This window comes from Mchenga conophoros, linkage group LG5 (genome assembly GCF_057382185.1).
Source record: "Mchenga conophoros isolate Kocher_MC1m ecotype Shallow Benthic linkage group LG5, M_conophoros_male_GT1.1, whole genome shotgun sequence".
In the NCBI taxonomy this organism is placed as follows: Eukaryota; Metazoa; Chordata; class Actinopteri; order Cichliformes; family Cichlidae; genus Mchenga; species Mchenga conophoros.
The window spans coordinates 9,925,100-9,946,382 of NC_140530.1; the positions used below are offsets into that span (position 1 = coordinate 9,925,100).

General features: G+C 42.0%; 1 protein-coding gene across 9 annotated transcripts in view; it reads left to right on the forward strand.

Annotated features, from left to right (window-relative positions):
- Window positions 1-20,125, forward strand: part of LOC146573759 (semaphorin-3F-like) — a 61,410-nt gene extending 41,285 nt beyond the window's left edge. Inside the window, exons 6-19 of one of the 9 annotated variants that reach the window (XM_085273125.1) lie at window positions 1,111-1,200; window positions 2,892-2,985; window positions 4,983-5,102; window positions 5,356-5,495; window positions 6,704-6,818; window positions 11,667-11,736; window positions 11,838-11,982; window positions 12,211-12,433; window positions 13,482-13,570; window positions 13,696-13,737; window positions 14,374-14,531; window positions 14,905-14,972; window positions 15,212-15,360; window positions 17,258-20,125. In XM_085273125.1, the coding sequence (XP_085129251.1) occupies window positions 1,111-1,200; window positions 2,892-2,985; window positions 4,983-5,102; window positions 5,356-5,495; window positions 6,704-6,818; window positions 11,667-11,736; window positions 11,838-11,982; window positions 12,211-12,433; window positions 13,482-13,570; window positions 13,696-13,737; window positions 14,374-14,531; window positions 14,905-14,972; window positions 15,212-15,360; window positions 17,258-17,710 (1,956 nt within the window). In that variant the 3' untranslated portion in view covers window positions 17,711-20,125. Of the gene's footprint in view, window positions 1-1,110; window positions 1,201-2,891; window positions 2,986-4,982; window positions 5,103-5,355; window positions 5,496-6,703; window positions 6,819-11,666; window positions 11,737-11,837; window positions 11,983-12,210; window positions 12,434-13,481; window positions 13,571-13,695; window positions 13,738-14,373; window positions 14,532-14,879; window positions 14,973-15,211; window positions 15,361-17,257 lie in introns of all 9 variants that reach the window. The other 8 variants (XM_085273126.1, XM_085273120.1, XM_085273123.1 and 5 more) reach the window with 8 other exon arrangements.
- The last annotated feature ends 1,158 nt before the right edge of the window (window positions 20,126-21,283 follow it).

Below are 21,283 nucleotides of genomic sequence, written 5' to 3' on the forward strand. Positions count from 1 at the left end.
TTGTGGTACCCTGTGTCCCCATATGGCGAAGCAGCCAGCACACCAGCCTCACCAGCACACAGCTGTTGTCCCCAGTGTGCCGTTAGAGCTACTCTGTTTAGTCTCAATCTTTAATGGGACCTCTTGAATTTCGTAAACCTAGCCAGTCCGCTTACGCTGCCGTACTCCTCTTTAACACCTCACTTTCCTTTAAATATCACACTCGCTCCCTAATTGTGACCAGGGGACTTTTATAAAAGGCAATAAATAAAAAGTAAATTTCCCATTTGACTTTCCCTTGTGATCACAGAGAAATCGCAACAGCGAGCACAGCTTGCTCGAGCCCCTTGCTGCATACAGCTTGTTACTAATGAAGGGCTTCCACCCAGTCACTCACCTATTCTTCCACCCCTTCATGCATCCATCCAGGCCACCCGCCAGCCTCTACCATGTGAGATGCTGGGTAATTGCAAGTGGGAGCTCCCATTATGGGGTGCAAGTGGAATGTTCCAGTTCTAGTGGATTAATGAGAGGGCTGTTATTTTCTCTGTCACACTGACAGGTCCAAATCATACACCCCTGAGCACCTTTCTCAGCTGGTCTGTGGAGTTAACCACAACTGTAAAAACAAGAGGGGGTAAACTCTGCACGGATGCATGTACACACACATTTCCTGACACACATACTGTAGGAACACTTGTCATTCTTAATTCAGATGGATTTCTATCAATAGATTTTACCATCGCAAGAAACATTCCTAAGATGCGCTTAAAGACTCGTAGCTAAATGTTTTGCAGTGCCAGCAGATTTTAGGGGTGTGTATGTGGCATACTGTGACAGCCTTTACTGACAAAACCACAGAATAGAGGACTGTTATTGTTGCCTTTTCCACCATCTGGTCCAATAAAGAAACCCGCATTCCCTGCACAGTCTTGCGTCCATTTTTCTTTATCCTTTCCCTACGCGCTTGTATTATATTGATCTCAGAAGTTCAGGGTTTAGGGAGTTTCTCATGTCTCATGTCTGGAGGTCAAAACAGGCTCAAGCAATCTGCAGCAAGGTCATGAAAGGCCTTGATCCCTCCTCATCAGTAGTGTAACGCCGAGAATGTATTGCTTTTTCCTGTTTTAGACGTCCATGTATCTGCAGATGGCCCAAGCCAGAGGAAGGGCTAACCGTGCAGCTGAACCCAGTGCGGTGCACGAGACACTCGGACTCAAGGTGCGATGCGGGCCCTGTCTGCACGAACCGATCACCAGCAGCATGCTCCCCTTTTTTGTGTCTGTGCCCATTTTGTCGATACCATCTTTAACCTGGCCATCGTTTGTTCATCTCTGTAATATTTTCCATGCACTGTTTTTCAGTCCCTGCACGATCTCGACATTTTTAGTGTAATTTGAAAATGCATTTCATTTCACGTCGCTTCGTTTTCTCCTTGTTTCATTCACATTTCCTTTGTGTAAGTCTTGTTGTCTGAGCACCCTGTCTTATTAGCCTTTGTCCTTTTGGTGCTTTGCCTCTGTGTTAAATGCCACATTTTGCATGAGAGCTGGCTAATCAACTGGAAATGGCTGATCCGGCTGTAAAAAAAACAAAAGATACACGGCCCACGTTTAATTAAACAGGCTTTTGCTGCTGTTCAATGCATGACACGGTCATTTCTATTTAGCATTTAGCTGGAGCTGTAAAGAGCAGATTTCCGAATCATTCTTCTTCATCATATCAGACATTCGAGGGTGTCACACCCAGCAGTTCTTCACCCCAAAGAGCCCTCCGCCTTCTGTAGGAATGTTATTCAGGCTCTCCCACAGAGGCGACAGGACTAGTCAGCATCTGACCCACTCCCACAGCAGGCTCTGTTAGCTTAGAGCAAACACCAGCCATCTGTAGCCAACTAGCTATGGAGCTGAGGAAATAAAAGAGTCACATACTTCAACATGTCTTCTCTGTTTGAGCTCTCCAAGCACTTTAAAAAGCAGAGAGGGACTTTTGAAGGACAACAGGGCTTTATGTGAAGTGGGACACTTTGAAAGTGTTTCAACTGTTTTCTTTTTCAGGCCGATTCTTTTTCTACACGTGTTTCAACCTTTTCTCAAGGGTCACATTTTATAGCAGGGTTGTAAAAACACATTCAGGGCACAGTTTCCCTCCGGTACACATAAATGTTTGTGACCGTTTTTGGGTTTTTCTCCAGAATGGCTTTGAGTAAGCTGCCATCTACTTATCGGCGCAAGTGGTGATTTTAATCAAAGATGATGTAAAGGGTTGCGTGTATGATCTAGTGAAGGGAGTTTGGCACAGTGCTCCTAAATAAGTGCTGACGGACACCGACACAGATGTCTTCATCTCGGCCTGCTGGGAGTAAAAAAATAGGGATTGGATGTGCTCTGGTTTTTGCGGCGGAGCTACAGGACATGTCATTGCGTGCCACTGTTTCATTTTCCCCACTATCATACGCAAATTCCTGCTAATCACCTTTCAGTGCTTGCGTGCTGGGATGCCATGAGCAGTGAGCATCAGTCATCCAGCCTCCATCGCAGACTTGTTTTCACTTTGCTGGATTGCAGGTGTCACGAGTCGACCTGCACACCCATAGGCACAGAGAAGCTGAGAGATATTTGGCATGCAGCTTTATTATGCCGAGAGAAGCAGCACCGCAGCACATTGTTTTTTACAGTGGAGTGGCATGGAGATGGATTAGAAATCCATCGCTTTTCCTGCATGTGTTTTTTCTGTATGAACACACACTCATTATTTTGATACTTCATCCCCCATCAGGACCTATAGGTCCCGCAGGAGTCAGAGGCAGCGCATATGCTGCCTCATTTTCCCTACACAAGGGAATCACAGTGACAAGATGGAGAGTGTTGAATTTATTGCCATCTCTGTATGATTTTTTTTTTCCATTTCAGGAAGAAATCTTCCATTTGGAACCGGGCAAAGTAGAATCTGGGAAAGGAAAGTGCTCCTATGACCCGAAGCTCAACAGCGTGTCAGCTTTGATCAGTAAGTATCATCTGGGTTTGGTCACATGGGATTGCAGGCACAGGCACGGTCCAGCACAGTTCCTTCTAGCAACAGCAGTGTCATCTCATATGGATTCTTCATCTTTTCTTCCATTTCTCCTTATATGATCTTCAATGGGCTTATGTTTGGCATACTTTGTAAAGAGCTTTTTATTGTTAGCCAGTGATAACCACAAGGTCAGGTCAAGTGTCCTTGTCACTTTGCCTTTTTCCCACAGTTTAGCTAGAATCACTAGGAATTTTTCCTTCTTAGGACTGCAATGGGCTCAGTAATATGTGACTATTAATATTTATATCCTCCACTGAGGAATTAGTGGCTTCAAATCTAAATACGTCTGACATGCAAAAATAAAAAAATAAATAGTTATTGTATTACCATTTGAAAAACTAAAACTTTGACTTAATTTGGCAGTGTGCTGATATGTGGGATCAATGCCTCAAACAAAGTCAGTGAAGCAAAATATTAACAAAACGATTGTGTGCTCTCGCTTTTTTCACGTTTCAGCCGTTAGATGATTTTCAATTTTCAGTGAGATTAGGTTTGGATGAAATGTCTTATCATCTGTTGTTTCACTCATGAAGCCAGTGTCCTCTGTGCCACTGCCCAAGGTCATTTAGTCAGGTCCAGGCCGCACAGTTGCCACCAGTGAAAGGCGATCTTCTCTCTGTGGGTCGAGGCGGCGGGTGTAAATCACTGGCACTGTTTTCCCGCATTAGCGCAGTGCCAGATGACCAGTATGGAACCAGTACTGTCATCCAAGATGGATTTACCTCCCACATCCACCAGTTAGCGTCATGTAAGGGACACTGTTGTTAGTGTTGATAAGGATTAAGAACCCTGTACCACAACAATAGATTCACCATTGACTGCTGACTGCTCGATGCGCCACCGCATTAGGTATCCTATCATCCGTGGACATTTTAATGATATATCATCAATCTCCCTATAGTACTGCCGGGGACCATGACATTGAGTATAATGGTGGTACAACAGTGTTTCCTGTTCCTACTGTCTCCATTCTCCATCTCTGAGAGCCCTGAGAGGCACACCTGCTCTCCAGTGGGGCCCACACAACAGCTGGAAGACCAACACCTTTCCTCCCTGTGGCTTAACAAAGCTGTTTTTATACATTTGTCAGTCTGCACACACGGGAGTGCTCATATCTCATGTCTTAATGAAGTGCATTTGATGGCTGTTTCAGGAAGTTTGAAGTTTGTATTGATAGGAGCACACAGTTAATACCCTGAAATAAGAGAAAATATGAATGAATTTAATGTTTTAAAAATAAGAAATTTTTATAGTGGATCTGACCACCATTGATACAGTTGCATTTATGACAGTGTCGATTGTTGTTTGTGTTCAGCGGATCAGCAAAGTGTTTGTTAATTTGCAGCTGAAAAAATCCCCAAGAAACGAACTATATACTCCTATTTTAGTAATGTTTGCTAAAAGCTGTAGAGCACATCAATTTTAGAGAATTAAAAAGACATTTGTAGTGGGCTGAGGTCTGACTACCACACAAGAGGCCCAAAAGTATGTAAATGAGAATTTTGTTGAACGCTTGAGTATCTTTATCTCCTTCGTGTCATAAGATAATTTTCTTTGTCTTAATCCTTTAAATAAGCACTTTGTACTGGTACAAGAATACAAGCTACTTATAGTGTTTTAAAGCAGTACAGCCCCAAAATGCTGACATATTATTAGGAGACAATGAGAACAGTGGAGGCTTACCTTGTTTATCAGCCATTTAAATGTCAGTTGCTTACGTCTCAAGTTGCAACCACGGCCTGACCACTCGCATGTGCAGATGATGACTTTGTTATGCTTAGCTTCTGTGTTGTGAAACTGAAGAGCGTCATGATTTTTCTAAATATACTTTTTGAAATAAAAGCTGGTGGTTCGTGCCAAGGGTGGTGCTGGAATAATGTCAGAGTCGAGGAATCTCACGAAACTCAAGTGTTTTCTCTCTTTCTCAGATGGAGAACTGTACGCTGGGGTCTATGTTGACTTTATGGGAACAGACTCTGCCATTTTCCGTACTTTGGGGACAAAGACTGCCATGCGAACAGATCAGTACAACTCCAGATGGCTGAACGGTAACAGTCCTATTTAGCCTATAAATGATACACAAGACTGATCGCGGCCTTTTGTGCACAGCTCCTTATCGTGCTATCCAAACAAGCTTATAAAATATAGCTAAAATGTAAGGATTGCTGTTTTCTGAAGATGTTTAGAAAGCCTCAGCAAGTGATAAACAGGAAAGGCTGAAAGTTTAGAAAAGATCTCAAACCAGATGTTTTCCCCAGATCACTGTCCACATAAACATCTCACCACTTCTTCTCCCCACAGACCCCACTTTTGTCCACATACACCTCATCCCGGATAGTGCCGAGAGAAATGATGACAAGCTGTATTTCTTCTTCCGAGAGAAGTCCTCTGAGATGGGCCAGACTCCTGTGACCCAGTCCCGTATCGGACGTATCTGCCTGGTGTGTATACACTGAGGAGCATTTTTCCACTGAGGTGTGATCCTGATGAAAAGAGAAACTGCAGCGTGATTAATAAAAGTCTGGAGTCTCCCAGTGAGAAGCACCCACTGTCTTTAAATGTGTATGGGCTAAGGACTTGTATTTACCTCTTGTTAACTTGCTGGACTCCACATGTGTCTTTAACCTTCATGCTAACAATGGATCCCTCTGTATGTCAGATTGCCCTCTGACCTCTGATCACAGGATCTCCCTCTGCACTGATATTGTCACTAGTAGTCCTAAAACACAGGATCACAAGGCCTGCACACTGTGTCATCTTACTGAGCTGGTTGTATTTACACATTAAACGTTCCTGTCTTACAAGTTTGCGTGCACGTGTGAACCTAACAGCAGGAATATGAGAACGGTTCGGAGTACAAAACGTGCGCCTCAGTTCAAGGTTCAAGGTTCTTTATTTGTCACATGCATAGTTATACAAGTATAACACACAGTGAAATGTAGCCTGACACGCTCCTCGACATGTGCAAAAAAATTGGGGGGGGTGTAGAGGAAAAACATTATACATATATATATGTAGTATATACATTGGGTGAATGTGCAGCAGTAGCAGCAAGCAGGTGAATTCTGTACATTAATATGAATAGACATCTGTTGTTCACTGTTGTATTTATTTGGGGTCAGGTGCTGACCCGACAGACAAACACTCATCCCCCTCTCGGTGGGCTATGGAGACCCCGGCCTGTCACTCTTACTTCGCCACACATCTGGATGCTCTTTGCATTTCTTCGCACCGTGCATACCACCAAAACTACACTTGGTTCATTTATGGTAGAGAGTATGAAAACATTTCAACTTCCCAAATGGGAAAGCATAAAGAGAGTGAAGGTTGGCCACCCTTAAAAAATTACTATAAAAAAGACAATTTCTTACAAAGTGTGACACATTCTCGAAATATCTTGGTATGGATTCTGGCTTCACTCCATCGCAGATGGGAGAGCCTAAATAGGAGGAAACTGTGTTTACCTAACCCCATCAGCACCCCCCCTTAGCTTCCTGTCTTTGCAAATCAGAGACATGTATGTGTGGGTGGCTCCACCTGGGCTTTTTTTTATTTTTAAATCAGGAGGGGGTGGGGTGAGGGCTAATGAGGATGCAACTGATGGAGAAACTGTATTTTTGTGTCCACCCCCACCCTTCCCAAAAAATAGAACGACGACGGAGGTCACTGCTGTCTGGTCAACAAGTGGAGCACCTTCCTGAAGGCCAGGCTCATCTGCTCTGTGCCCGGGGCCGACGGCATGGAGACACACTTTGACGAGCTCAGTGAGTACAAAGGACTGTAAACCCGCATCATGCTGTGTTTCTTTCCACTGTTTTTTGTTGATGTGGAAATGAGTAGGTTACATGGTGGGGGTGGGGTGATGTTTTATAGACTTCCTTGTCAATCAGATGTGCAGCAAGCTCCGCAATGCCTTCTCTGTGGGCGGTGGTGCTCACTGCTTATTTTTCAGTTTACATCCTACACATTTGGGGCTGCTAACTCACAGTTATTTTTTATTAGCAATTAGTCTGCAGATTAGCATCTCTATCAGCAGTGTAGCTGTGTGAATCAGAAAAACACATTTAAAAAAGTTACAAAAAAACATATTTGGATCACCTTCCTAAATCTCACGTAAGTCTTTTGGCACTTTTCAAGTAATATGAGGGAAGTCATTAACTCATGATTGAAATAGTTAGTGCACCTGATGTATTAAATCAAGTTGTAATTGTTGTAATCGGTCTAATTACACACTGTAAAAATTAAATGTGTGTGTTTGAATGTAGTCGTTTTGACACTGAAATTCCACTTTTTCAACAAAAAAAAAAAGAAAAAAGTCAGCATTACTTACGCATCCTCCCACAACTTTAGTTACACCCGACGTTTTGACAGAAGCCATGCTTCTTCTTTGTGCAGTTAATCATTCTGACAGTGGGTATTGAATGGCAAAGGAAAAAATGGCGTGACTGGATTTATTTGAGACGTGCTCATTTTCATTTTCTGTCATGTACAATCGCAACTGAAATAGTGAGTAGACAATAGTTCTCTGCAGGGTTTGGTTCTATTGCAGCACCTGCCAAGAGTGCAAACACACCCACACACATCAGTCTTTGAACCATATGGTAGGCCCATTCACCGTATTGTAATAGGACTGACACCCATAACCCCGCCACTGTAGTTGTCATTTACTTTCGAGATTTTTTTTTAAAACAAAAGTAAGTGTATGTGTCTGTGTGCATGTGTGTGTGTGAGTGAGGAGACGGCGGCCTGATGTTGGACGAATGGGGTCACCGAGCAGGAATGTCTGTGACTGTGAGACTATTAGACTGTCTGAGGGAAACTCGTCCTCTGTCTGTCACCACTGGTTGGAAATGGAGACAAAGACTGATAGGGGGATTTTCTGTGTGCCCGCTGTTGCTTTTGAACTAATTTTAAGAAAGAACAGTGCTATGCCATGCTAGTTTTTTTTTCTCTTCATTGCAGTCCTTGCTTTTATCATCACCTGACTGCAGTTAAAAACAAACAAACACCTATTTGTTTTTACTGTTGACATTTATTTTATACCTCTGAACGATTTGGAAAGTGACACTTGAAAACCCGGTGGCCTTTTTGTGTTGTGCAGCCTCTTCCCCACAAATCACAAGTAGGAATGAGCTGCCTTTGCAGTTACAAACAAGGCTTCTGTCTCTACCTAGTTCAGTCGGTGTTGAAACAGACACTGTGCATTGTAGAGCGGTTCTGTGAGCCGGGGAGCTGTCAGTGTTTGGCGCCGATGATGAATCTTTTGGATATTTCTTGAATAAGGCTGTAAATGTTTAATGGAACAGGCTTGTTGAATGAACAAGGACGGGCATGCCAGAGTAGCCCAGAGAGAAGGAACGGCTACACAAAGCAAGCATCCCTGCCAAGGACTCCTAGAGGAGACAATAAATGGGACACAATTTTTTCATGCAAATGGCATCACATTTACTGTCTAGTTTGAATGTTTGAAAAGCTCTTTAGCTGGAGAGTTAGTCTTTGCAGACAAAAGCGGCAATTTTAGGATGTTAAGAGGGCCTTAAACTACTGAGCACAATGGAGATCATTGGGAAATACAACAAAATGTTCTCTTCCTAAAAGTTAGATGAGAACATTTGTGCAACTCTCATGAATGAATATGACATCCCCTTCTATAACAGGCATCTTCTATAATCGTGAAAAATAAATAATTAAAAAAACAACAGGGAAAGTAACTAGCCTGCCCAAATATCCACTTACTAGAACCACTAAATACTAAACCCATCCATTTTCTTCAGTTTTCATGGGTCATGTAGACCCTGGACACCTCTCATCTGTTGCAGTGCTAACACAGAGGGACACCTATTGACGCTCACATTCACACCTACAGCCAACAGTTAAGGTTTGAGCTGTTAGAGGAAGCTGGAGTACCAGGAGATAACTCCTGCAGGCACAGGGAGAACATGTAGTTTCCATTCAGAAAGGCCCAGCACCTTTTATTGTAGAGCTCGGAACATAAATCTAAGAATCTCAAGTAAATGAAACTCTGCCGCACAGCTCTTTTAGTTAGATGACTTCTCTACAGATCCAGTTGCAGTTATGTAATAAACTCAGATGAAAGACTCCTACAAACATCTGCAAGAAAGAAGAAAACCCCCCCCACAGTTCATTCAGTCCCTGTTAACATTTTGTCAGATCCAGATTTTATTTATGACTGCTGGACTGTATTATTAATGTCTTCCAGACATGTTTCTGACTACAACATAAACATCTAAACAATGTCTTTTTTGTGCAGTGTGTTGTTTATTTACCTATGTTGAGGCTACCTCTTGTGTGACATGAAAACTTTGGAAAAGTCTTTTTCCAAAGTTTACACAAACATCCACTATCATGTCGAATAAAAGCAGTACTGTAACTGCGCATCTGAAAATGGTTTCAAGCTGGGACACGTTCTCAGTTCAGCTAGATATCCTTGAGTGAGGAGACTCTTAACCCTGCCATTCTCTAAGAGTCTTTAAAATATGAATGTATAACTTATTATTACCCCGCGTAAGTACCGTTCCATTTACTGAGGAGTTTTTCAAACATCCAGAGCAGCTGTTGTCTTTGATGTAGAACGTTTTGGCAAATCACGTCTGAGACCTTGGGAGTTTTTGCAGTTGGAACATGTAACATTTTCTTTGCTCTGTCTTTCAGTTTTTACCTAAATGACCCACAATGATCTAAAATAGTGTTAACCATTATAAAGCTTCTATGTTTTATACAGGCAATGCTTTAAAATGCATTTCTTATCAATAGGTAGGGAGAAGAAAAGCCAGAGAGCAAGAGGAAACGAGTGAAGGAGTGAGATATGCTAGAGAAGAATAGTAATTGTTCACTCAAACAGAAAACCTTTTCTTTTATTTTGTTTCTTTTTTAAATAAAATTGGATGCGTGATGGCTGAGATATTATTGCCAAATGAAAATAAAAAGAGCTGGTTGTGGTATGTGGATCCTTTCCTAGTTGTTATTAACATGCTACATTCCCTGGAGCAAACTCATCCCTGTCCTGTCAGACTAGCTTTTATTGGAACTCACGTAGCTTTTCTCCCCTGAAGCCTTGATCTGTTTTTAGCGACTGTATAACTCTACTGTATGTTGGCCTCGGTGCTGTCTTGTCTACATGTGCACGCACTTGCATCTCGTTGCGTGAAAGTAAAACAGCACCAGCTGGGTGTCACGACAAGGATCATCTGCTGTGTGACACCCGTGACGGCCCATCGTGCTGTGAACGCGCTAAAGCCGTGACCGTTCCCTGCTCTGCCTCTGGCAGCTGTGGAAGATGGCGTGGCGATGTGGGTGTGTGGATGGGTGTGAAACTGGTAGCCACTCAAAAAGAAGGGCAAAGTGCCCGCTATCTTTGAGCTGTATCCTTTTCCTCCTGAGATGAGTTCACAGCTGCACGCAGTCCCCAGAGGAAGACTGTACAGCCTCGCTAATGTGGACAAGCCCAAAACCCTGCAGTTCAGATTCAAAGATAGCTTATCTCACCCATGTATCATTCTATCTACATAACAGTCTGACAGCTAATTTCTCATGCTGGTCTATATGGAACCGAGAGTGCATAAATCTTGACTGGTATAGCTTCTTCTATAGTTCACCCTTATTCTCCCACGTTGCAAGCTCTAACAGCCACATTTGAAGATTTTTCCTAGTCGTTTTCAGCTAGGTTGGGAGTGCATTCTCTTTTTCAAACTGAAGGCCATTTCCTATTGTAGACTGAATATGCCTCCTGGGACTGTTATTTAGGCCAGGTACTAAAGAGCAGAGAGACTCATCACTAATCATGCATTTACTTCCTATTTGTTGCTGTCAGAGGATTGGAGGTGAGCATCTATGATTTAAATACCTCTAAAACTGGCCTGAACGCATACTGTATGATGCAGTTCTCCTTTGGGAGAGAAGAGATATTTCCTTTCTCTAAAATTGGAAAACGTGAGCTATGGATGCTGGAAAAGGATAGAAAACCGTGTATAAATTTTACTGGGAAATCTCTCGGGGTTTAGCAATCCTCCAGTCTAGACTGTAGATATCCAGACTGTTTGCTTTCACAGCTCGACTTTAAATGCCTGTTTGGGGCTTGGATTGCTTCATATGGGATGATTAGGTGATAGGTTATAATATTGTGGTTGCTAAAGTTCTTTGAAGCTGTAAAAAGCTCCCGCAGTTTTGTAAATACTACAGTAGATTCATTTCCTGTGTGTCATTTTATTTGATTACGTAAAGGCTGGATGTGTAAATGCATGCAATATAAGGCACCAGCACAGATTTTCCAGGTTTATGCAATAAACAAATAACACATCATGTGCACTACTAACATGGATTTTATAGATGTCTTAATATCAACTATTATAGCCATGCTCAAGACCTAAAAATGCAGTTGTGTATTTTTTTTTAACACAAGCTGGTTGGTTTCAAATCCTGTAGCATGTACTGTTTCCTTGAAAGTTCATCTTTTTTGGGCATCGGTTCTTCCGGGGAGGCATCGCCTCCCCACTAGCTGAGAGTGACTGGACTCACTGAAACAACTGTAAATATTAGTGAAGAAGAGTGCTTGCGCTTTGCACTGACCTGACTTCTCTCTTTTTCCATCACAGGAGATGTTTACATACGACCAACACAGGATATAAAAAATCCTGTCATATATGGAGTCTTCTCTGTCTCTGGGTTAGTGCACCACACCAGATCCTGAGCAGGCTCTGTTCCTGCTTCTTTTTTAAGTTACCCTTTTTTTTTTGTCTTTGGCTCACTTTGTGTTTCCTCCACAGCTCTGTGTTCAAAGGCTCGGCAGTTTGTGTGTACTCTATGGCTGACATCCGGATGGTCTTCAATGGCCCCTTTGCCCACAAGGAGGGACCTAATTACCAGTGGGTGGCCTACACCGGGAAGATACCCTACCCTCGACCTGGCACGGTGAGCTTCACCTCTCGCTGACCCTGGACATAAATCCCATTGCAAGCTGGCATAACAGGGCCTTCTATCTAACTTAAGAAACAGCTCGAGTTAGATGCAAGCATCAGCATAAGCAAACTTAAAATATTACTGCAGGACAGGCTCTTCACCAGGCATTTTTTTATTTATTCACATCAATTTTTTCGGCTTGTGGTACTCATGCAGAGAATGTTATTGTTTCCCTTCCAGTGCCCCGGAGGTACGTTCACCCCCAACATGAAGTCCACTAAGGACTATCCAGATGAAGTGATTAACTTTATGAGGAATCACCCTGCCATGCACAACGCAGTGTACCCAGTGCACAAGCGCCCCCTGGTGGTTCGGACCAACGTGGACTATGAGTTCACCACTATTACAGTGGACCAGGTGGCAGCTGCAGACGGCAACTATGAAGTGCTCTTCTTAGGAACTGGTGAGTGCTTTTCTAAAAGTGCAATAACTTTATGTGTTAGAAATGATCCGTGGAGCCAGTTCTCCATTTGTGGGTCATTTGTAACGAATGTGTATAAATGAAGTCAGTCTGAACCCGCGACCCCTTTGATTAGAGTCGGGGAATGGTGACTGACAGTGTCAGTGGGACACTGAATAATGGAGAGCAGAATGCCCCAGCCCCCTGGAAATAAATCTCATGTAAGTGGAGGGCTTGGCTCCCCTGCAATCATTTATCATTAGGAGAAAAGCATTCTTCCCCTTTTGTGCTGGAGTGGAACTTTAACCAATCAAAGGGCTTTTACCTCGCTGTCTTCTCATGGAGTAAACAACAGGAGATTTGTACCTGGAGGGCGGGGGTGGATCAGCAGCGGGGGGGAGTAAAGCGGAGAAACAGAAAAGTAGGGAGGAAGGAGGAGTACAGTGAGCATACGCATCACCTTAATCTTGCCCACTGGTGTCAGAGAGATTTGTCTGTGAGCCTTTAATAAGGCCCCTGTGTGACAGCCGCCACAGCTCAGTATGCTGCCTTTACATGTCGTGTGTGATGCCTCCTTACCGGTTTCTTTGTGCGTCTGTGCATTATGAGGAAGAGACTAATGGGCCTGCGTGTGACGGCAGCCACTTTGGAGGAATGTGTGTCCTTTCAGCCGCTGTCAGAGGCAGCCTTTCAGTCCTGCACCGGGGCTAGAGCAGAAGTCATAATAAATCTCAGGTGTCCCCTCTCACAGGAACTCTTTGTAGAACATCTCACGGCATCCAAATGAATAGGTCAAGGCAAGAATGACGGGAAAGGTTTGTCATGGCGGCAGCAGTCAGTGTTCCAAGGAGAACAGAGCTTCGTGTCACTGAGGGAACCAAAGAGAGCCGTGTGACAGAAACACAGAGTACAGTGCGGCCTGTTGATATGAGGATTATCTCCTGTTAAAGGTTGCTGAGAAAATAAAATGGAAATCCAAGGGCCCGTTGACAAGCGGCGGGGGTGTGAGGATGTCGGTGTGTAACTGACGTGTGTGTGTTGTGGTCCACAGACAAGGGAACGGTACAGAAAGTCATTGTGCTGCCTAGAGATGACCTTCAGACAGAGGAGCTGGTCCTGGAGGAAGTCGAGGTGTTCAAGGTCAGCTTTGATTGCTCTCTCTCTCTCTGTCACCCTCCTTTTTATTTCTGTTTTGCTATGTGTGTCTGTTGTGCTTAAACTGACTGTAACACACTGTGCTCCCCATTCTCATTTTCTACATCAAGGTCCCCACTCCTATAACTACAATGAAGATCTCGTCCAAAAGGGTAAGCCTGTCTGCACTAACTGATTTACCTAACCTTTGCTCACACAGGAGAAAAGGAACCCGCCCTCCAAAGAAATTAATGATGTGATTCGAAAAAGGTCACAAGCTACATGCCTACAGCTGTATTCCCGTTATTTTTTTCCCCTTCCCTCATAATTCATAGAAAAGTCTGGGAGACAATGAAGAAAGAAAAGATGGAAAAGACATTAAAAGCTCCGTATTTTCTTTCAAAATGATTCAGATACTTGGCCTCTTCTGCACGTTATGACACGAGTCTGCAGATGGAGTTAGGGTTACACAAAGCCTGCCAGACTGATGAATGTCAACAGCTGATCATAAAATTATGATGGCAACCTGATAGAGATGAGCTCAGTGTTGCCCCCGATGATCCAGGGACTGCTGCTGTTTTAGGATGGATGCTCATCACATCCAGCTGGGTTTAGGTCTTTATGTGAAAGAAAATAAACGCTGTCACACAAATTATTCTTATGCTTTAATGTTGGAATTTCAGCAGCATTTACATTGAAGCGTAGTTTTCTAAATATAGAGCACTTTTTAAAAAACATACCTGATGTGTGTGATTTGCAGTTCTCCTATAAAAGTCTAAATACCTCTCTCGCCCTCTTTCTTTCAACAGCAACAGCTGTATGTGTCATCTGCAGTAGGGCTGACCCAGTTGGCTCTGCATCGCTGTGACATGTACGGCGAGGCCTGCGCTGACTGCTGTCTGGCCAGAGATCCTTACTGCGCCTGGGATGGCAAGTCCTGCTCCCGTTACTCCGCCTCACAGAAAAGGTAAGCACCAACAGCGCTGTTAGCATGAGCTACGCTAACTTCATAACTAACTGACTGACCTAACGTGCGTGTTGAGTGGCGCTCAGTTGAGATTGCCTGGATGGCTGAATGGCTGTTTCTGTGGCATTCCTAATCAGTTGTGTTCATGTCCCGGTCTTTGTGGCTGATGACACTAATAAATCATCTTCTTTTAACAAGTAAAAACACACAACACAGATGTTAAAGATGTTAACATGACGATAGTTTGTGATAATTTCAATGTGCATTGAGTACGTTACTGCATTTCTGTATTGTCAAACAGCTTTGAATGGCTTGCAGTTGCTTTATGATGTTTTTCTCTCCTTATTTGGCAATACTGGTCTGACCCATTTAGACGTAGCCGGAGGCAGGATGTCAAGTACGGGAACCCCATCCGCCAGTGCAGAGGCTTCAATTCCAAGGGTAAGACATGTGTTCCTGTGCCTCCTGGGTTGCTGTTACCTTATTAATAAATTTAGACAGTTGACATTTTGGCTCATTTTTGCTGCTAACTGTATAACTGTATCCCGGCACCTGTTAAAGTAATTACAAAGGCAGGATTTTTTTTTTTTCTAATTTGCCCCAACTGAGATTTTGGTTCCACGGAGCTCATGGTAATGAGTGTTTTGGTTGCCATGGAAATCTCTCTCTGTGCCCTGCAGCCAGTAAGAACACTTTGGAGATGGTGCAGTACGGGGTGGAGGGGAGCAGTACCTTCCTGGAGTGTCAGGCCCGCTCTCCACACGCTCTCATCAAATGGCACGTGCAGAGGGATAACAGTGACCGCAGGAAAGAAGTGAGCGGCCTAACAGTGTGTTTCTCAATTTTTCTTGTTATACAAGCAGATTATATTACAGGGTAGCTCACTCAAATACATAATTATCCATTTTTAATGTCACATAGACTTCCTGAATCACTGAATTTGCTTGGATTTCCCTTCATTGGTAACACATGAGCAGTTCCACAGATTTCCTTTTCGATATGCTCACCACAATGTTTAATTTCTTCACTATGTTGCTGTGGAGAAGAGGAGAGATTTATGTGCAGTGTGACACATTTGAAAAATAACTCTAGTCTAATTTCCTCTTGATTATCTGTTAACGTGATTAAGTGTTTTGGGCTGTGATTGAACGATGCCTGATTTCTTGCACAGGCCTCCAGCTGTCCTGAGGCACGGAGGGAAGGACACATAAAGGGGAGCTGTGAAAAAAAGCTCTCTGTTGTGATATACAACCCTCAGGATCTAGTTAAAGTTTTATTGTGAAGCTATGTAATGTTGCTGCCTCTCTTTTATTGACTATTCTGTTGGATGGTATCTGTTCCCAAAAGCAGAGCAGTCTTTGCTGCTGGTGAGCAAAAAAAAAGAAAAGAAAAAAAGCTCCCCTCATCCAATCAGATTTCTATATGTAGATATACATACAGATGTAGTTACAGTTCATTCACAATTTTTGCTGGCTCTGTTTTCTTTTTACCTCATGACCAGAATTAATGGTGAAGACACCTGATGTAAAAATACAAACAGTGAAGCTCAGATCAAATGCTGGAACAAATAAATAGAATCAGCTTCACACATTCAGCCTGAAGTGCAAAAGGGAGAAATGCAATTAATAACGCAATTAAATCAATAAGATATCATGTCTGTTGTACATGATAGACTCAGCATATCATAATGGATCGTTTCCACCTGTTACATTTTAAAGGATAAGACCTGTTTCTATTAATATTTGATAAAAGCCTATATTTAGTTATGCTGAGAGTATCAAATTCTATACTTATTAGTCCCAGGAAGATGAGTTTGCTGTTATTATGTGACACTATAACATGCTTTCAAATTTAAGCGTCTTCATTTCTGCTGATTATGTTAAAACCTAAAACAAACACATTAATAGCACTACCTCCAGCAGTCGCAGAGGTTTGGAGCAATAGGTGGAGATCAAATTGTTCGATATACTGATATGAACATACCTACTGTCTCCCATTGGTTTGTTGACTGCTGTTTTGAAGCCTTTCTAATTTTGGCCTCTGTGATTATTGTTATCAGCTAAGGCTAGCAGGCTTTATTAGAAAACTTAGTGTATTGATTTTGCTAAGTAACAGGCAAACATAAAACAAGAGTTTTGCCCTCCAAAGCCAGCGCATAGACTTATTTTTTTTAATTGTAAGAAAAATTGTTTCAAAGGACACCAACACCACAAATACACTCAAAAGATCTGGTTTAGTGACTTGAAGTAACCGAGGTGAAGCCTGGCAGACAGTTAACAGCCTAGTCTGCACCTGTAACTGAAAAGACCCAGATGATGCAAAACTTTGAATTTTCAAAGAATTTTAATTTCATTCATTTAAAAAAAATTTTTTTTAAGCTAAGGTCTAAAGGTGACTCACTTTTGTAGACAACCTCAAGTGGCCACTAGAGGAACTGCATGTTTGGCACTTGGCCATTTCGCTACTCCTACAAATTAGACAATTATACATGTAAGTAACACAATGGAAAAAAAAATTAAACTACAGTTATTAATGAAACAAAAGAATGATGACTACAAATGACACAATCTAGATGATGTTGGTTACATCTACTTAAACATGCTACATAAACAAAACCTCATTAAGATATATGTAGCACTATTTTTGTGAATCAAGTAAATACACATGTATCTTTGCACAGGTTATTGCACTACTTTTGCTAATGGACTGTAACCCTTCCTTTGCAGATGCGCTCAGACGGTCGGATTTTGAAGACAGAACAAGGTCTGCTCGTGCGATCTCTGCAGCCCTCTGACTCTGGCTTGTACCAATGCACGGCCACAGAAAAGAATTTCAAACACACGCTGATCAAGCTGCAGTTGGTGGTGTTGTCAAGCCGGGCTGTCAACAGTGCACTGGTGGAGGGCGGTGCAGGTTTGATGGCATCTTCTTTCCACTCCGGCAGCACACAGTGGACCCCCAGCGCAGGCCAGTACAAGGACCTGCTGACCATCCTGAGCCAGCCAGAGATGAGCCTGATTAATCAGTACTGCCAGGACTACTGGCAGTTTGGAGACCCGCTGCTGGGCCCCCTTAAGGCCAAAGACCTGAAAGAGCTCAAGGAGCAGAAGAAGCCCCGCAACCGCCGACATCACAGGGACGGGGAGGAGGAAAGGGAGCAGCAGGGAGTAGAGACATGAGGAGCCCGACTTTGTGTCTGAAGCACCCCCCTCAAACCCACCCCCAAACACAACCCTCCCCCACCCCATGAAAACTGGGAGCGACTCAATGAAAGTAGCAGCGTGAAAAAAAAAATATCCACAAACCGGAAAAAAAAGCTGAGAAACTGACAAAAAAAGAGGCTTACGAGTAAACCCCACTACACCCAATACATCCATTCAAACAGTAAGATATATGATACACAGTATTTATTGTAGGTTGTATATAGTATCATTCTGTGGATTTCTTTGTACTTACAGAAAAAAACATGCTCTTTGTGTATAGGTACCTTTGGGGCAAATATTGTTATTATTGATATTGTTAATTTTATTGTTGCTGTTACTGTCATTACAAAACTCATCTGCCAGCATCGTATGACTTTGGCAACTCTTTGAAACGTGTTATGAGGCTCTTGAGCTGTTAGGGTAGAGCTACAGGCAGCTCTGAGTAACGGGGAACTGAGCTACCTGACGGGAGGTGATGGGATCTCTGTTGTTTTTTTGTTTTTTTCGCTTGCTTTGACTAAGTACCGGGAGTTTTGTATATGCGGACACTGCAGGAACACCTGTGATGCACGCAGACAGAGACTTCATATTGCAAGGGGACCACTGACTTATGGTCCCGGTCATTGTGGAGAAACAGTATTTTCTCCATAGGAACCCAGACTTACAGAAGACTACTCGAATATTATCAAAGTTGTAACTGGGTCATTTTACAGGAATCTTGTGCTTGCCCTTTGTTTTTGTTTTGTTTTTTTCTTCTATTTTCTTCTTCCTTGGAGGACGGATTGTAAAATATCTGCAGCACCACTGCTACACGCCAGCAGAGACACTGATCATGCTGAAAATGATTTCCATTTGTTTAGCAGTGATAATAATCTTACTGTACTCTACTCTCAGTAACCTGCAGTTTCTTCTGGCTATGAATCCAAGTTTTTTTTTTAAAGTAAACAAAGCAAAAATCAGATCAGTTATGTTGCAAGTCTATTAATAAAAATACTTTTTCTTCCCGATGCAAACCTCCTTTGAACTGAGACCGAGGTGCAATACGGGGTTGAGGATTTTGCACATTGGGCATTATTCTTTTACATTTCAGGGGACATTGGCTGGGGCCATATGCAACAAGCACACTCGGGCACGGCACAATTGTGGAAGAAACAATTGCAGTGCATTTAGGGGAAAGTGCCCGGATCAGGCAGCAGTTGTTAGCAGTTCTTGGCACACAAGACATCTTTTTTTTTTCTCTTTGACATTCATGTGTGGAAAAAAAAGTAATAGCCCGTATACACAACAGAGCATTGTAACAATGTTGTGACACTAACCAAAATATTGAATATTGGGAAGCTGGCTTTCATTGTGTGCATGAACCTGTATTTGTACTGTAATTCTGAGATAATACGATAGTGTGTGGTTGTTTTGGATTTTTTCTTCTGTTTTATTTTCATCTCTGTGGGTGTACAGTGCAGTCTGACCAACTTAACTACAGCAAAATGGGGAAAATAAATGCTTTAAAGATGCCGTCATTTCAGATATTCCCTGTAAAAAGCACGATACATCTTTTTATTGACATTGTTATAGATCTTGTCAAAGTGTAAAGTAAAATTATGTTGCTCATAAGTTTGGATAGGATATATGTGTGAGAGTCATTTAAGTGGGAATAGAAAGCAAGCATCATATTAATTACACAGAGCCTCTATTAGACAGTTCTGGTGAAAACGTTAATACAGCACATCTACAGGAAGTAAAACTATTGGAGTCTCCTCTGTAAAAAAAAAAAATTAATTCCCAAAAAATCAGAACAAGTTTAAAATATATTATTTTCATGTTACTTTAACATTAAGGGGCTTCCAGTATATCTTCTTTTTAGGCAGTGTGAAAGTCAGTGTGGATGCCTCGGGGAAGATGCATCTATAATTCATACATGGGTATCTGTATCTGCTCCTTAATTTGGGATCTGTCTGTATTCCCAGGAATCAATCAAAGCTCCTGATCATCTTGTTTAAATGAGAGGAGACGAAATATGAAAAAAATGCAAAGAAAGGTTGTACCATTTTTGTTGAGTATTTCTGTTTTTTTAAAAGTGTCTTTAGTTTTTGAGTGTTTTGTTTGTTTTGTATGTTTTTTTTTCTTTCTGCATCATCCAGACTTTATGAAAAAAAAATTAAGCAAAAAAAAAACCAGAAAAAGAAAATGCACAAAGGTGATGTTATTGTAATGACTCGTGTAAATTACTCTTATCCTCCCTTTCCATTGTTGTTGCTGACTAATAAATTAAAGCTCTATATTTTATAAGAATGGAATGCTCCCCCCCTTCATTGTGATTCGCTTGATGCTGAATGTTTTCCATGCTCTGCCTAGAACCCTCTGGATCCTTGGAATAAAGTTGTACCTGTAAAAGAGATATGTATGCACATTTCTATAAAATGTACGCAATTCATTTGAGTTTGCAATGAAGTACATTTGTCCTCTGTTTATATCTGTGCATCTGTACCTCAGGGCCTAATAAGTATGGATTATACAAGTTCCTAATCGGTTAATATGTCCAGGCTCGATCAGTACTTAAAGGCTAGACAGTCAACAACACTGCAAGCGCCTTAAGGGGTTGATAATCAATGCTTATTTCCTGAGAAAGACAGACACTCCAAAACAAGGTTATTAAAGTTAGGAAAAATAAAAATATAATCTATTTTGGGGAAAGAGGAAAATCAGAAATAGCTTTAGTTAAAGGCTTTGGTCACATCTGTGAGCACAACCTACCTGAGGAGGCTTTGGTGAAATTGTTTATTGAGACTTGAGGAAGCCTGCATGACTCTGAGTCAACTGCCTTTACAAAGTGTGTCTATTTGTATTGTAACATGGCTTCTGAACTTCTTAAATCTGCCACTAACAAATACCCCCCATATTACAAGTAAAAAGACTGAAACTAGTACGGAAACCAACCAGTAAACTAAAATTTGAATTTTCAAACAATAATATCTGAACTTAAATGAGAAAACCCACCAATTTGCTTGTTTAAAATAGCGCATTTGACGCGTCACTGTAGAAAAAAGCAGATGTGTGAACAGTTTAATGATGGCTGCTTTCTATTTAGCCGATTCAGCGGCTCATTATGATACTGCTCTGAGTTAAGAAGCTTAAATAGAGCTGGACAAAAATACCTGCTTTGATAAAGGCTTAGTCCAACTTTATTCAAGAAGGTTGCAGAGACCGAGTGGGTCTGGGTCTCTCTCTTTAGAGCTGTAGTCCTCAATGGATCAATACAAAAGTATGAAGCAAAAGTAAACTGAACTAATATGAAATCTGAAGAGAAAACAGACAAAAATTTACAGATGTCATCATACTTTTTCTTCTAAACAACAGCTTGGATCTTGCTTCATGTCTAAAATTGTGGAAAGTGGAGGATGGAGAGAAAACGTTTTGGGTGAAGGAAGGCATGGCAGAAAAACTATGAGAGCTAAGAGCTAACTTCTCTCATTTCAAAACATGAACTTGTTCAGGACTTAAAATATCTGTAACATAGTGCAGTTTGCTATAAAAACTGATCTAAGAATGTAT